The following is a 14,164-nucleotide window of genomic DNA, read 5'->3' as shown; positions in this document are numbered from 1 at the left end:
ATATATATATATATATATATATATATATATATATATATATATATATATATATATATATAGCACTTTTACAAATATTTCATTCAAACCCAGCTTTTGCAATTCTTTACAAAATGAAAATGGTCGTCATATTATCGAGTTTTTTCCTTAACAGTTCCCGCAATGGTTTCCTTAATGGTTACCGCAACTGTTAAATGAATACCCGTATATTTATGGACGAAATCAGAGACGCTCCACCGTGAACTGTAGTGCGTTTGGAATGCTATTGATTCGCAACTAAATGTTAGAAAACACATCACAGTTTAATTAAAATCTCCTCATTCTACTCAACTAACCACTTTATTAGGAACTATGCAGAGAGGCGATGAAGAGGACCTATGAGTCTTAACTCATCACATATTTTCGTAAAAGGATGATAGAAAAGAAAATTACGATAGTCGAGAAGTACGTTTTACAATATTCCTTCCGCTCTGCTTTGCAGGCCTTCCAGATCGCAGTCGTTTATGTCGACGTCACGGTCCATGTTCTGATGTTGGTCTAGGGGAGAGAGCCGAGCTTCGACCTCCGCTGACTGGTCGTAGCAACTCTCGCAAAGCGTGTGCGTGTAAGAATGCAAGCCGGTATTCTTGCGCGCCCCACCGCAGCCACGGTAGAAGCAATATGTTGTGATAACTACTAAACATTTTGAAAAAGGATGCTGTTAAAGAAGAATAAAAAGGTGCAAAAAAAAGGCAAAACTGAAGCTAGCATACTCCTGCGCATTATTCAATAAGCTTAAAAGATGTCAGTGTTTACAGGATGTTTGCACAAAATTCTGCATTTTGATCGAACTGTATTTTAAGCATTCTTCTGGCAGGTATTTCAGCCTGCGAAAGGTGCATCGACTGCAGAAATTGATCGAAACATGCTTACGTCTGTATTCAAGCGAGTACTACCCCTATAATATGCAGATTACCTTGTCAATGATTCGCAATCATTCGCAATGATTCGCAATCACAGTTGCCCTTACTTGTACATTATGTAAATAGTCTTTGTATAAATTTTTCCAAGTATTTTCTTCCTCCGGACGTCCTCGTATCTTCTCCGGCCCAGTCACGCTACCTGAATCCCGACAACTGGTGGCAACGGTGGTATGCTGCTACCTGAATTCCAACAGGGTGCGAGCATGAAAAGGTCGCCGGGAAAAGCCTTTCAACTTTCGCGCGTGATTGGGGCTCATCTGGTGCGTGTAGAAGTGTATTATTTGGCGTAGGTTTTCATGACAGCACAATGCAGTGATTAAGCGAGTTGATGGGCTTTCCTCGGAAGGTGCTTCAGAGCCCCTTTAAACCTGGAGTGACGCGCTAGCTACAGTAGTGTGGCGAGCTGGGCGAGTCGGTGCATGATTGCAGAAAAAACGAACAGCCCAAAGGACGCAGACCAGCGTCGTCCTGTGTTCCTGTTCTGTGTCTCCGTACTTTGCGCTGGTTCCCTTTCTGCGATATCTACAGATGGCTGAGTGGAACTTGCTCAGGAAATTGGAAAGTCCCTCTTTCGCCGCTCCGTGTCTCTGGGCGTTCCTTCTTCAACTACGTCCCACTTGACACTGCGCATGCGCGCAGCTGTTGCAGCTCGGGTTCGCCCGCGCGGCGCTGCTCCGCGCCACGTGGCTGGTCACGTGACCTATCACGTGACCATATGTTAATGGCTGCGCCGCCACTGCCACACTGAAGGTTCGAAATGCTACCGTAATGTAGCTATCGCTACAAAAGGCGGAGTAGGACTATTAGGGCAGGCCCTAAGTATGCGACAGACATCTGCTTTAGGGCGTTGGCATAATTTGCTTGCCGGATCATACTCCCCAGGGGTCATGAGGGGACGCGGGAAGGAGCTCGGAAAAGTGTCTGTCTGAATTCGTCACCAAATGACTTGCTCCGCATTACTGAGTGACTTTTGAAGGGGGGAGTAAACTAGCCGAGAGCCATGGTAGTGGAGTGTAGTTTCATTGTATGTCTCCATGTGGTCTGTTGCACTGCGCAACGTGGGGAGGCCATCCACCGGCCGGTCGACTATTCCTCGGGCGGGCGCGATTATGTGCGGCCGACTTCCCCACATGTCCGCAGTGTGCTGGAACCCAGATCAGTCTAACTAGCCGATTAGGTGCTACAGCACTGTTCAGGACAAGCTGCGGTGATGTGTGAACCCGTTGTTTGGCAAAATTTCGTATGACTGATTTAGAACCCGAGAATGTATTGTGCGCTTAGGGGAGGGGGTCTGAATAATGGCGAGACCTATAGCTGCATCTTCAGCCTCTACCGGATGCTGAATAGATTGAGAGTTAAAGCTGAGCAGGGAATATGATCCCGATTAAGTACTGGGATGGCATGGGCTGAAGTGGTAAAATCCACCGCAGCGTCTACGTATGCGACTGCTGGATCTGCAGAGTGATGCTTATTAAGGGCTGCTGTTCGAGCTGTTCGACGATCTTTGTAATGCCCAGAGTGGGTCTTTTTGGGCACAGGTGGAATATAAACATCTTTTTCTGTTTCGAGAGAGATGTTAAGCTGATACGAAATTAGGTCGTCGCGGGCGATTTTGAGTCTTTTCAGAAGATTCTTCCGGTAAGTGTTTGAGATAGGCGATAGTATTGCCGCCTGAGTTGATCTTCAATGAATTCCGCTATAGTGTTATGTACACCTAATTTGAAAATTTTTTGTTGGAAGTTGAATTCTGGAAGGGAAGGGCCGCTTTACTTATGCATCTGACAATTCTATTTATTGGTTCCTGGTTTTGGAGCGAGATACAGATAGCGGTGAGTATAAATAAGTTTGGTGATGCGGAAAGCCTGAGCAGGGCGTCGTGCTTCTGCCTCTCTCATTCCTGTGTCCATTAAAAAGTCTGCGAATGAGTTAGTGGTAGAGGTGTGTCGATCTGTTCTCCTCAGGTAGCAGCGCTCGGCGGCCCTCAATGTGTGCGGACTACTGTTGCGACGGCCTGTGACTTTCAGTGTATTTGTCATTGGTTGCCGTGCTTACTACGGACCGTACTGCTCTACTTCTTATTCCTTTACAGCCCCCCTCATCCCTGCCCTCCACTGGAGGGTAGCCAACTGGAAATTCTTCTGGGTAACCTCCCTGCCTTCCGTCTACCACTATGCTCTCACTCTTTCTCTCTACGACTGAGCGCAGTGGTGTTCTGGACATCGGGGCGGAGTTATTTAATGGTGGCTCTGCTGAACCCGTCGTTCGTGATGAGCATATCCAATACCCTAATGAGAGGTATGCTTGAGACTCTAATGTATTCAAGTTTGGTGGTAATGGCCGCTGTATTAGAATCCAGGTATCAGTGGCTGGTGAGGAGAGTTCTGAGCGTAGAGATAATGCTGGCGTGCCTACACGAATAGAGCTTTTCGAAGTGAGAGGCCGTATTAAACAGTTAGCTTAATTGTGGTTGAAGTTGGACGACCGCTAACTACAAATGCGAAAACACACAATCCGTACCAGGGGTTTGGAAATTGAAGCCCACAAACTCCCAAAGAGTAAGACGGGGTTACAACACAGCTTAACTACAGTACCCAAATACACTTACCTGATATAACCCTGTGTAAATGCTTATAAGACTACTATTACCGTTATTTCCAGCCACCTATAAGTAGGTCTGTCAGTAAGCAAGGAATTAAAATCGAAAATTTCTGCCTTTTTTGTAAATCTGTATCTGTGCAAGGCACAATCCAAGAGTGTCAACGGAGAAATACTCTTTTTTGGAAGCGCTAATGTGTACATATTCAACGTGGAAACCGTATAGTGCACTCAATACTGTAGTGTGACTTACTCAAAAAAAATTCCGCACTTATGAGACGTTCGCTTGAATTTTAGCAATGTCAATTTTATTTCATGAAATTTGGGTAATGATATGTTTAATACAAAAATCAAAAACACAGTTTCGTTCAATATTTCAAGGATAAAAAGGAAAAAAAAAAGTGAAACCGATCGAAAGCAGTAATGATCTCTAAACGTTCAGCATGCCTCACTCTAGGATAAAAGGCTTTCAATTAAGAACTATATACCGTGTCCAAGGAACTCTCCTCAATCCTCGCTTCATTGCAGCAGCAATCACTTCTGCAATTGAAACTCTACCCTTAATTCATCACCTTCAGCGAAACCCTCACTGATCAATTCATCGAGTTTGAAATAAGAATCGGTATAAACAGCAGCAGTACTATTCTCGTGCGGCCTTTCACTGCCCGAAACATTTGGAGAAATAGTTTCCCTGATCTCACGGTCTTCTCGCCGAACTGGGTGCATGACACGCAGCTTGACTGTTTTCGTGAACGGCCACTGAACGGCGTCGTCCATGTCACCCATGCGCAATTGGATGCGCGGATGCAGTGTTATTGTTCCACTCTTATTTTGGAGGTAGACTCCAGGTAACGTGCAGTAGCCTAGTAAATACACACAATCGGCTCTGTATACCGCGAAACCATCCCTCTGTGCTTTTTCTCGGAGTGATCCCACGCCTTTTATGGAAAACTCGCAGCTGGATTCGTGCACATTACTGCTCCTTAACATTTTTCCAACTCGGTCAATTTTCTCCTTGCTCTCTTTTACTTCCCCTTTAACCTCTTCGACGCCTTCACTGATATGGTTAATCACTTCACTCTGTCCTTTGGCCTCTTTCACCAAATCATTTCCTATTATTTCCAATCTCATCATTCTGTCGTTACTTGAAATCATACCGTCTCTTGTTTCCTCACTAAATGCAGTGATTGCATCCAAGCGTGCTCTCTGAGCACGCTGTTCTCTTGTTACATGATCCACCGCTCGTCTCATTGTCTCCTTGACGCTGTTTATGCCCCGCTGGAGCTCCTGTCTCAATGTCTCATTGCATTTTTCCACAGTTTTACTTAGATCGCTTACTGTGTGAACCTGTACGCTGCTGTGAGCAAACATCACATCAGGCACTGCTTTAGTTTCATCGGTGCACCGCTCTGAAGTTTCTGTCGCGGAAGTGGGGAGCGCTGCCTGCTCGTTGCGGGTAGAATCCCATTCATGTTCAGAAGATACGGGTGTCGCTGAGGTGCAGCACTCCGATCTGAGGTGCGCGTACACGTCGCTGCAAAGAAGTGTCGCAGAACACTTGCGGCAAGAAAGAGTGTGGTGTCGGCATTCAGTCTGAAAGTGCTGGGCAATCTTGCAAGCAGGCAATACGGCCCCGCATCCACTTTCTTCGTTCCAGCACTTCACCTGGAACGATAAAATGGCTTTTTTTTACTTTTCTAGTGGCGTTATTTAAATCCTTTACACATCAATTTCACAAGACCAGCACTGCCGATTAAAATACAGTGTGAGACACGCCAATTTGCGCATTTTGCTCGAAATTTTTAGCAAAAAAGGCACGCTAGAGCATGAGTGTTTCGTACTAAATGTTTCATTCCTGGTTCATATTGTAGCGCAGGAAGGCATCATAGAGTTATATGCGCAGGATGTGCAAATACACCCAACACAAAGGAAAAAATAACGATTTCGCGTGGTCAATAATAATAATAATAATTGCTATTTTTGGCGAAAGGAAATGGCGCAGTATCTGTCTCATATATCGTTGGACACCTGAACCGCGCCGTAAGGGAAGGGATAAGAGAGCGAGTGAAAGAAGAAAGGAAGAGGTAGGTGCCGTAGTGGAGGGCTCCGAAATAATTTCGACCACCTGAGGATCTTTAACGTGCACCGACATCGCGCAGCACATGGGCGCCTTAGCGTTTTTCCTCCATAAAAACGCAGCCGCCGCGGTCGGGTTCGAACCCGGGAACTCCGGATCAGTAGTCGCGCGCCCTAACCACTGAGCCACCGCGGCGGGTCGCGTGATCAGGCCAAATGCCATTTAGGTGCGAGAGCACTTTGGTTTCGGTTTGAGCCGCAGCCTTCAAGGTCAAGCAAACGTCGGACAAATATCGGCGAAATTCAACATACAATTTGGCTTAGGTTTATGACTACATAGATTTAATGAGTTAATGCCTATACATGCGGAAACGGTGACATTCGTACATAGTTAGGTGTCCTTATACTACTCCTGGAGCAGTGGTGCAGCAGTTAGGCAGTGCCCTGCAGTGCCCTTCAATGGCAGGCGCGGTTGTGCGGCTTGTGGGCTTGTGCGACTTAGGTTGCTCTTCCGAGCATCCGGTGTGGCCAGATAGACAGTGGCGAGTTCGCTAAAGGAAATGTAAGTTCTGAACTTTGAAGATAATTGCTATGTTCTAACAGGCTTAATAGGGCTTGAGAGAATGCGGCTGCACCAACGCTGTTACCCAGCTGTCTGGATTCACTGGGGTGCCTCTAATCGTACATTTCCACGGCAAGACAATGATTGTGAAGTCATCGCGATTTTCTATGCTAAAAAAAATTCAGGATTTTCATAGCTTCTGGAAGCGTTTTTCAGTCCATTTAAACCCTGTTTTTCTTCAAGCGCGCAAGGTACACGCCGCGATCTTTTTCAGAAGCAAGGTGCCGTCTAGGACACCAGAATCGTTGCTCACTTGCGTAACGATTTGACCAAATCTGGTTTTAGGTGGTGCAGAGGTAGTTCTCGAACTTTCTTTCGTCGATGGTTGAGAGATAACGCACTTTGCGAAGACACAAAAATAAAAACTGTCTTTTGAAAGAGACAGAAAAGGATGCTCAGTCCTCTTCAAGATTGTTGTCTGTCGGAGCATCGTCAGAGGAACACCAAAAACACTAGAGGCGGTCTTCATTAGGGACATGAACTGTTACAAAGAGTGCGCTCGTGTACTTATTTTCTACAGTTTAATTTTACACAATGGTAGTTGGGTGCCTGCTTCTCATAAGAAAAATTAGGTTGGCATCATGAATGTAACGGTGGACTAGGTTGCGAATTTCAAAATTCTTTTTCCCGATGCCGTGCCCGAAAGAATTCTGGACCGCAATAAATGTAAACACAAAGCACCGCTGCCGATAAACTTTTTCTACCACAGGTAAGTGAGCACATCGTCTGAAAACATGCCATGTCTTATTTTGGATGCCCGCGACGGATAGCGTGTGTCAAAAGAAAAGGAATGTGACAAGTCCTCCCCCCTGTAGCTGCCAGCACTCTTCGGTCTTGTAGTCACGGAAGCAAGCGTTTGGGGGTTCACAATTTAGTAGATCCAAGGGCCGAGCAGAATCAAATATTTGTTAATTCTGAACATGACAAAGACAAAGCAGATGACTCGTGAATACGAAGAAGATGGTCCTGCGCGGCAGCCGTATTGCTATCGCCACGAATGTCCGTGCCCCAAAAAAGTTTGCTAGGACTTCAGTGCAAGGTCCGCCCGTTATAAAGAGATAAGCCCCAAGATCCAACCTAATCCAATCCAATCCAATCCAATCCGGTCTTGTTGCCCGCGGACTGTTCTAGCCGCTTCTCCCGTCCTCCCAGCTCTTTTCAATAAACCCCGCATTGCATTTGGTAGAGGTGCCGGGTGACAGTCCTGGCATTGCGCAACCGTACTCTCTCGCCACCTGCGATGCCTAGCGACGTTCAATATCAAGCCGTGCAAGTGGGCCCAGCTGTTACCTGCGCCGGCTCCCTTCGCCAACGGGACCCGGCCATCTTTAGTGAGACCGATGAGCAGGATGTCGAAGATTGGCTCACGTCTTACGAGATGGTGAGCCTTTGCAACAAATGGGACGATGATACCAAACTAAATAACGTAATTTTATATCTCACCGGCGTGGCTAACCTGTGGTATCGGAGCCATGAGGTGGACATCCAAACTTTGCCTGCTTTCAAGGCAACCTCCTACGACGTGTTTGGTCGTCCTGCTGTCCAGAAATTCCGCGCCGAACAACGCTTGTGCGAACGGTCCCAACAGGTCGGCAAAAGCTTTACCAGTTAAATAGAAGATGTCATTGACCTATGCTAGCGTGTCAACCTCATCATGTCAGGAGCTGACAATATTAAACACATTTTGAAGGGTGTTGACGACGACGCCTTTCAGATGCTGGTAGCGCGCAACTTGCGTACCGTTGCTGAAGTCGTCATCCTCTGCCAAAGCTTCGAGGAGCTGAGGAAGCAGAGGCTCCTGACTCGGCAGCACCCCCGGCAGGATGAGTCGCTTGCTGGACGGACGCCAGCACCTGACACCTCATCGCTGCTGCAACAGATCAAAGACTTTGTCCGGAAAGAAGTAGCGCGTCAGCTCTCTCTTCTGCTGAGCACTACAGAGCGAGCTCCCTATTTGGCTCCGGCTCTTCGACACGCCATCCAAGAGCAAGTTGCCGATGCTTTTCCACCCGCCCATTCACCACCACCTGCCGGCGCTCCCCTGACATATCTCGACGTCGTTGACCAGACGCCGCCCCCTATGGCCGCTCCGCTGACATACGCGGACGTCCGTCGCAGGACCTCGACCGCCTACCAAATCTTTGCCTCCAATACCTGCGCGAGCGGTGGCTCCTTCTCTTCGACCGGCTCCGCGAGTCAGCAATCCCTGGCGCGCCATCTACAACCGGCCAATCTGCTACAATTGCGGCTTGGCTGCTCACGCGGCCCGGCTTTGCCGCCGTTGTCTCCCAGTCTACGCGCCACCTCCTCCAGCTCCCGCGTACTGGCCTTCCACGAGTCAGTACTCCGGCAGTGCTGAGCCGCCGTATGGTCGCCCTTTTTCTCCTGACTGGTCGGCGTTTTCTAGACGCCGTTCTCCGTTACCGAGGTGCCGCTCCGTTTCTCTTATGCGACGTCGCCCCAATACCCCTCAGGAGGAAAACTTGGTGCCGCATTTCCAGTGGCAAGAACTGCGTCCCCGTTGAACTTTCCAAGTCCTCGCATATCCCCTGCTAATGTGATCGTAGTTTCTTTAGAGGGCATTTCTGCCTTGGCCCTTGTGGGCACCGGTGCTGTGATTTCTGTTATGGACGAAAAGTTGTGTCGTTCGTTGAAGAAGGTAAAGACGCCGATTGCTGGATTGTCACTGCGTACGGCCAGCGCTGAGCACATCAAGCCGTCCGCAGAGTGTACTACTCCAGCTGTGATTCAGGACTCCCTCTAATCGATAGAATTCTTCGTGCTGCGTTCCTGTTCCCATCCTGTTTTTCTCGGCTGAGATTTCCTTTCCGGCCATGAAGCTATCATCGACTGTGCTCGAGAGGAAGTCGGGTTCTCTTCTCTGCCCAATCCTCTGCTGGACGCTGCTCCTTCTGTTGCTTGTGTAAAAGCCCTAGCCACCGAAGACATCGACATTCCTCCGTGCTCTTCTGTGTCTGTACACCTGTCTTGCGACTCTGTCGGTGACGACACTGTCCTCTTTACTCCAGGCCATACTTTTCTTCACCGAAAATGTCTACCTCTGCCATACGCCGTACTGACTGTGCCCGCTGGCCTCTCTATACTTTTTGTCTCTAACCCGTTTTCCTGCCCTACCGTTCTGCGCCTTGGTGAATTCTCGGCAGTGTGCAACCAATCGCATCTCTGCTCATCCGCGAGGAGACCGACGATACACCGCTCCTCGCCATGAACGCGCTCAGCCCTCCTGCTTCTACGCCAGATCGCTCTTCTACCGAATTGTTCTTGCGCTCCATCGACGCCGATCTTCCCCCGCCGCACAGAACACAGCTCCTCGCCCTCCTTAATGAATTTACTTCTTCCGTCGACGCTCAGCCACCTTCCTTGGCCCGAACTTCCACCGTCACCCGTCGCATCGACACTGGTGCCCACACGCCGCTGCGGTAGCGCCCCTATTGTGTGTCTCCAATCGAGCGCCAGAGTATTACTGAGCAAGTCGACCAAATGCTTCAAAACGGCGTCATTAACCCTCAAGTAGCCCCTGAGCATCGCCTGCTGGCCTTGTGAAAAAGAAAGATGGCTGCATCCGCTTCTGTGTCGATTGCCGCCGCCTTAATAAGATAACGCGCAAGAATATCTATCCGCTCACACGCATAGATAACGCTCTGGACTGTTTGCAAGGGGCGGAGCTCTTTTCATCCCTCGATTTATGTTCTGGGTACTGGCAGGTCCCTATGGAAGTGGTCGATCGCCCTAAAACTGTTTTTGTAACCTCCGACAAATTGTGTGAATCTACTGTGATGTCATTCGGCCTTCGTAATGCTCCTGCAACATTCGAAAGGATGATGGACACCACTTTGCGTGGACTCAAGTGGAAAATGTGTCTATGCTACCTCGACGACATTGTCGTATTTTATTCCGACCTTGAAACCCACCTATTTACCCGCAGCGGTGGCTGAGTGGTTAGGGCGCTCGACTACTGATCCGGAGTTCCCGGGCTCGAACCCGACCGCGGCGGCTGCGTTTTTATGGAGGAAAAACGCTAAGGCGCCCGTGTGTTGTGCGATGTCAGTGCACGTTAAAGATCCCCAGGTGGTCGAAATTATTCCGGAGCCCTCCACTACGGCACCTCCTTCCTCCTTTCTTCTTTATTTTCCTCTCTTATCCCTTCCCTTACGACGCGGTTCAGGTGTCCAACGATATATGAGACAGATACTGCGTCATTTCCTTTCCCCAAAAACCAATTATTAATATTATTAAACCCATCTACTTCCCCTGAAAGACGTTTTGACCTACCTGTCTGACGTTTACCTGCAGCTCAACTTGATGAAATGCCGTTTTGCTGTACGTCAACCGACAATTTTAGGCCTCGTTGTCTCTAAGCGAGGAGTTTGTCTCGGCCCAGGCAAACTTCGCGCTGTCGCTGCCTTTTCCAAACCTACCTCCATCAAAGACCTGCGCCAGCTTCTTAGGCCTGTGATCATACTTTCGGACGTTTGTTCGCAACTTTGCTTCGATTGCTGCGCCTTTAACACAACTGTCCGGCAGCTCCGACTTATCGATGTGGTCTCCGGCTTGCGAAGATGCGTATAACACCTTGCGGCGCCACTTTACAGCGCCGCCTATACTGCAACACTTCGATTCGACCGCTCCTACCGAGGTCCACACGGACGACAGTGGTGTTGGCCTCGGCGCCGTACTCGCCCAGCGCATCTGTTTGTTATTGTGAATACATTGGTGTCTATGCAAGTCGCACACTTACGAAGGCTAAATCTGATTACTCCGTCTGTGAAAAAGAGTGTTTGGCCATCGTACCGGTTCTTTCCAAATTGCGCCCGTGCCTCTAATATTTGTTTTTTTGGGGGAAAGGGAATAGCGCAGTATCTGTCTCTTATATCGGCGGACACCTGACCTGCGCTGTAAGGGAAGGGCTAAAGGAGAAAGTGAAAGAGGAAAGGAAGAAGGAGGTGTCGTAGTGGAAGGCTCCGGAATAATTTCGACCACCTGGGAATCTTTAACGTGCACTGACATCGCACAGCACATGGGCGCCTTAGCGTTTTTCCTCCATAAAAACGCAGTCGCCGCGGTCAGGTTCGAACCCGGGAACTCCGGATCAGTAGCCGAGCACACTAACCACTGAGCCACCGCGGCGATTGCCCGCACCTCTATGGCCGCTCTTTTGACGTTGTGACGGACCATCATGCGCTTTGCTGGCTGTCCTCCTTGAAAGACCCATCTGGCCGCATTGCCAGGTGGGCTCTTCGTCTGCAAGAATACGACATCCGCGTGGTCTATCGCTCCGGCCACAAACATCAAGACGCTGATGCCCTGTCCCGCTGCCCATTTCAAGCCGAGATCGCCAGCCTTTCCACTTCTGACGTCTCCCCGTCGTCGCTTCATATCAGCGACATGCCCTCAACGAAACGTAGCGACCCCTGGATCGCTTCTCTTCTCGACTTTCTCTCCAATCCTACGGCTGCTTCTTCATGCCGTGCTGTCCGCCGCATGCTCCCCACTTCGTGATTCGCGATAACCTCCTCTATCGCCGGAACTACAGCACCGACGGCCGCAAGTGGTTACTTCTTATTCCTCGCCACCTGCGCACGCAAGTATGCGCATATTTCCACGCTGACCCACAATGTGCTCACACGGGAGTTTTCAAAACATACACACGCATCCGGCTGCGCTGTTACTGGCGCGGCATGTACCCCTTCGCACTTAAATATGCACGCTCCTGTCTCGCCTGTCATCCTCACAAGGCATCTCCTCATAGTTCTGATGGAGAGTTGCAGCCGCTTCCTTCTCCACCGCGCCCTTTCGATATAGGTATTGACTTCTACGGCCTGCTTCCGTACACTGCGGCCCGCAACCGTTGGGCTATCGTTACGGTTGATCATTTCACGAGGTATGCCGAAACTGCCGCCCTTCCGTATGCCACAGCGACAGACGTCGCGTCCTTCCTTTTGCAACGTTTCGTTCTTCGTCACGGTGCACCTCGTGAACTGCTTAGCGACCGCGGACGCGCCTTTTTATCCGATGTCGTCACAGCCCTGCTCCGCCAGTGCAACATAATACATCAAACCACCTCGAGCCTCACCGAGCGATTTAACCCCACCCTCGGGGATATGCTGTCTATGTATGTCGCATCCAACCACCCGAATTGAGATCTCATCCTTCCTTATGTGACTTCTGCCTACAACACCGCTCAGCAGTCTATTACTGGCTTCTCTCCCTTCTTTCTTCTTTACGGCCCTCATCAATCTGCTACAATAGACACCATTAATCCATCTGATACAATAGACACCAACAGACACCGGCCGCGGCCTCCCGGGATTGAACCCGCTTCTTTCAGGTCAGCAGCCGAGCGCCATAACCACTGAGCCACCGCGGCGGCTCCAAAATTACCAGCACTGGGCGTCATCTTTCTTGCTGGGTATATAAAATTAATATTTAAAAGGAACCCGAAAGTGCTTGTGGTAGGACATGTTTTATCATTGACTTCTAAATCGAGAGCATTAAAACAGCAGCTTCTTTTATGTTCTCAGCATCGAATTAGATAATATGATCTGCTATACAGATACAAATATTCTGTCAGAACCCTGTTCCCGGGCCTGAGGACGTTAACACAGGAAACACCACTTTATGCACAATACGAACAAAACCATAATCAGAAAACACACCCAATCATTTAAACATGAAACACGCAGCGTTTCCTGTATATTCTGAACATCTCACACGTTGTCAAAAGTGTCAATTGCAGACCTATTCAATGTAAATTACAAATCGTACTCCCCTACTTACGTCCGAAAAGTCTGCTCGTATATTTTGTAAGCGGAACACCGTTCCGCTGATCTGCTGCCCAATATATGTAAGATCCCTCTTAGGGTTGTTTGGAACAAAATGAAGATCTTTAAAAAAAAAATAAAACACCCGCTCCCGAACCGGCCACCTACCTCTCTGTCTAGCAGTTCTGCAGAATCAACCTCCCTGAGTTCCACGTCACGTTCCTCGCTCCGGTTGCCGTCAATCGGACAGACCCTTGCTTCGTCCCGCGCTGACTGGTCGTAGCAGTTCTCGCAAAGCACGTGCATACAGGACAGTATAGCGGTTTTCTTGCGCACGAGTCCGCAAGCGCCACATACTCTGAACTCTGGAATAGGCTTTCTGAAAGTGAGGGGCCTCCAGTCAAGTTCTACGCAGAACCCGACGAGGACGTACTGCGTAAATTCCGAAGGCATCTCTCCACTGCCTCCGTTTCCAGACTTACTGTCTGCACAATAGTCTTCTCCATCCTTGGAGTGCAACCTCTTATATACAGTGTCCTCCCTCTCTTTTTTTACTGTACGCCTGCCACCAAGAAAACAGGCGGGCCCATAAAAGACCCCTCTCGTCGCTCCCTTGATAGAGGAAAGAATTGTTCTTAATAAGCAAACACTCGTCTCGCCGGCGCTGCCATATTGCGCTCAGATAACCTTTCAACTGACTACACGCGCTACGATATGAGATGCTTCTCGTTCGCCGCATGTCGACGTGCGTAGAGTTCCTTGTACACTATTCTCAGAAACGTCCGTTTGGCACCAGGGATGTCCTTCGATAACCACTCGAGTTAATATCTAAGTCTAATGGCTCTCGGAGAAGCAATGCATTTAAAAGAAATGTATAATTACGGCCATTTCAATTAGGCTTAGGTTATGAGAGCCAGAAATACGTTGTGGATTGTAAAGCTCACACATACACCAGCTGAAAAAATAATTGAGATGTTCAGAAGTCATAAATATGAGCTTCTAGTGACCTAATGGCCCCGCCGCGGTGGCTCAGTGGTTAGGGCGCTCGACTACTGATCCGGAGTTCCCGGGTTCGAACCCGACCGCGGCGGCTGCGTTTTCATGGAGGAAAAACGCTAAGGCGCCCGTGT

At 49.0% G+C, this 14,164-nt stretch overlaps 1 protein-coding gene across 1 annotated transcript; it reads right to left on the bottom strand.

Annotated features, from left to right (window-relative positions):
- Positions 1–3,840: 3,840 nt before the first annotated feature.
- Positions 3,841–13,512, bottom strand: LOC144103987 (uncharacterized). Its single transcript, XM_077636740.1, has 2 exons — positions 13,203–13,512; positions 3,841–5,219 (listed from the first exon to the last, which is right to left on the bottom strand). The coding sequence occupies exons 1-2, from the start codon at positions 13,485–13,487 to the stop codon at positions 4,089–4,091; spliced, it is 1,416 nt and encodes a 471-aa protein (XP_077492866.1). The 5' UTR covers positions 13,488–13,512; the 3' UTR covers positions 3,841–4,088.
- Between the last annotated feature and the right edge of the window lie 652 nt (positions 13,513–14,164).

This window comes from Amblyomma americanum, chromosome 9, assembly GCF_052857255.1.
Source record: "Amblyomma americanum isolate KBUSLIRL-KWMA chromosome 9, ASM5285725v1, whole genome shotgun sequence".
NCBI lineage: Eukaryota > Metazoa > Arthropoda > Arachnida > Ixodida > Ixodidae > Amblyomma > Amblyomma americanum.
The sequence above is the reverse complement of the archived record's forward strand: the minus strand, read 5'-3'. Positions and strand labels throughout refer to the sequence as shown.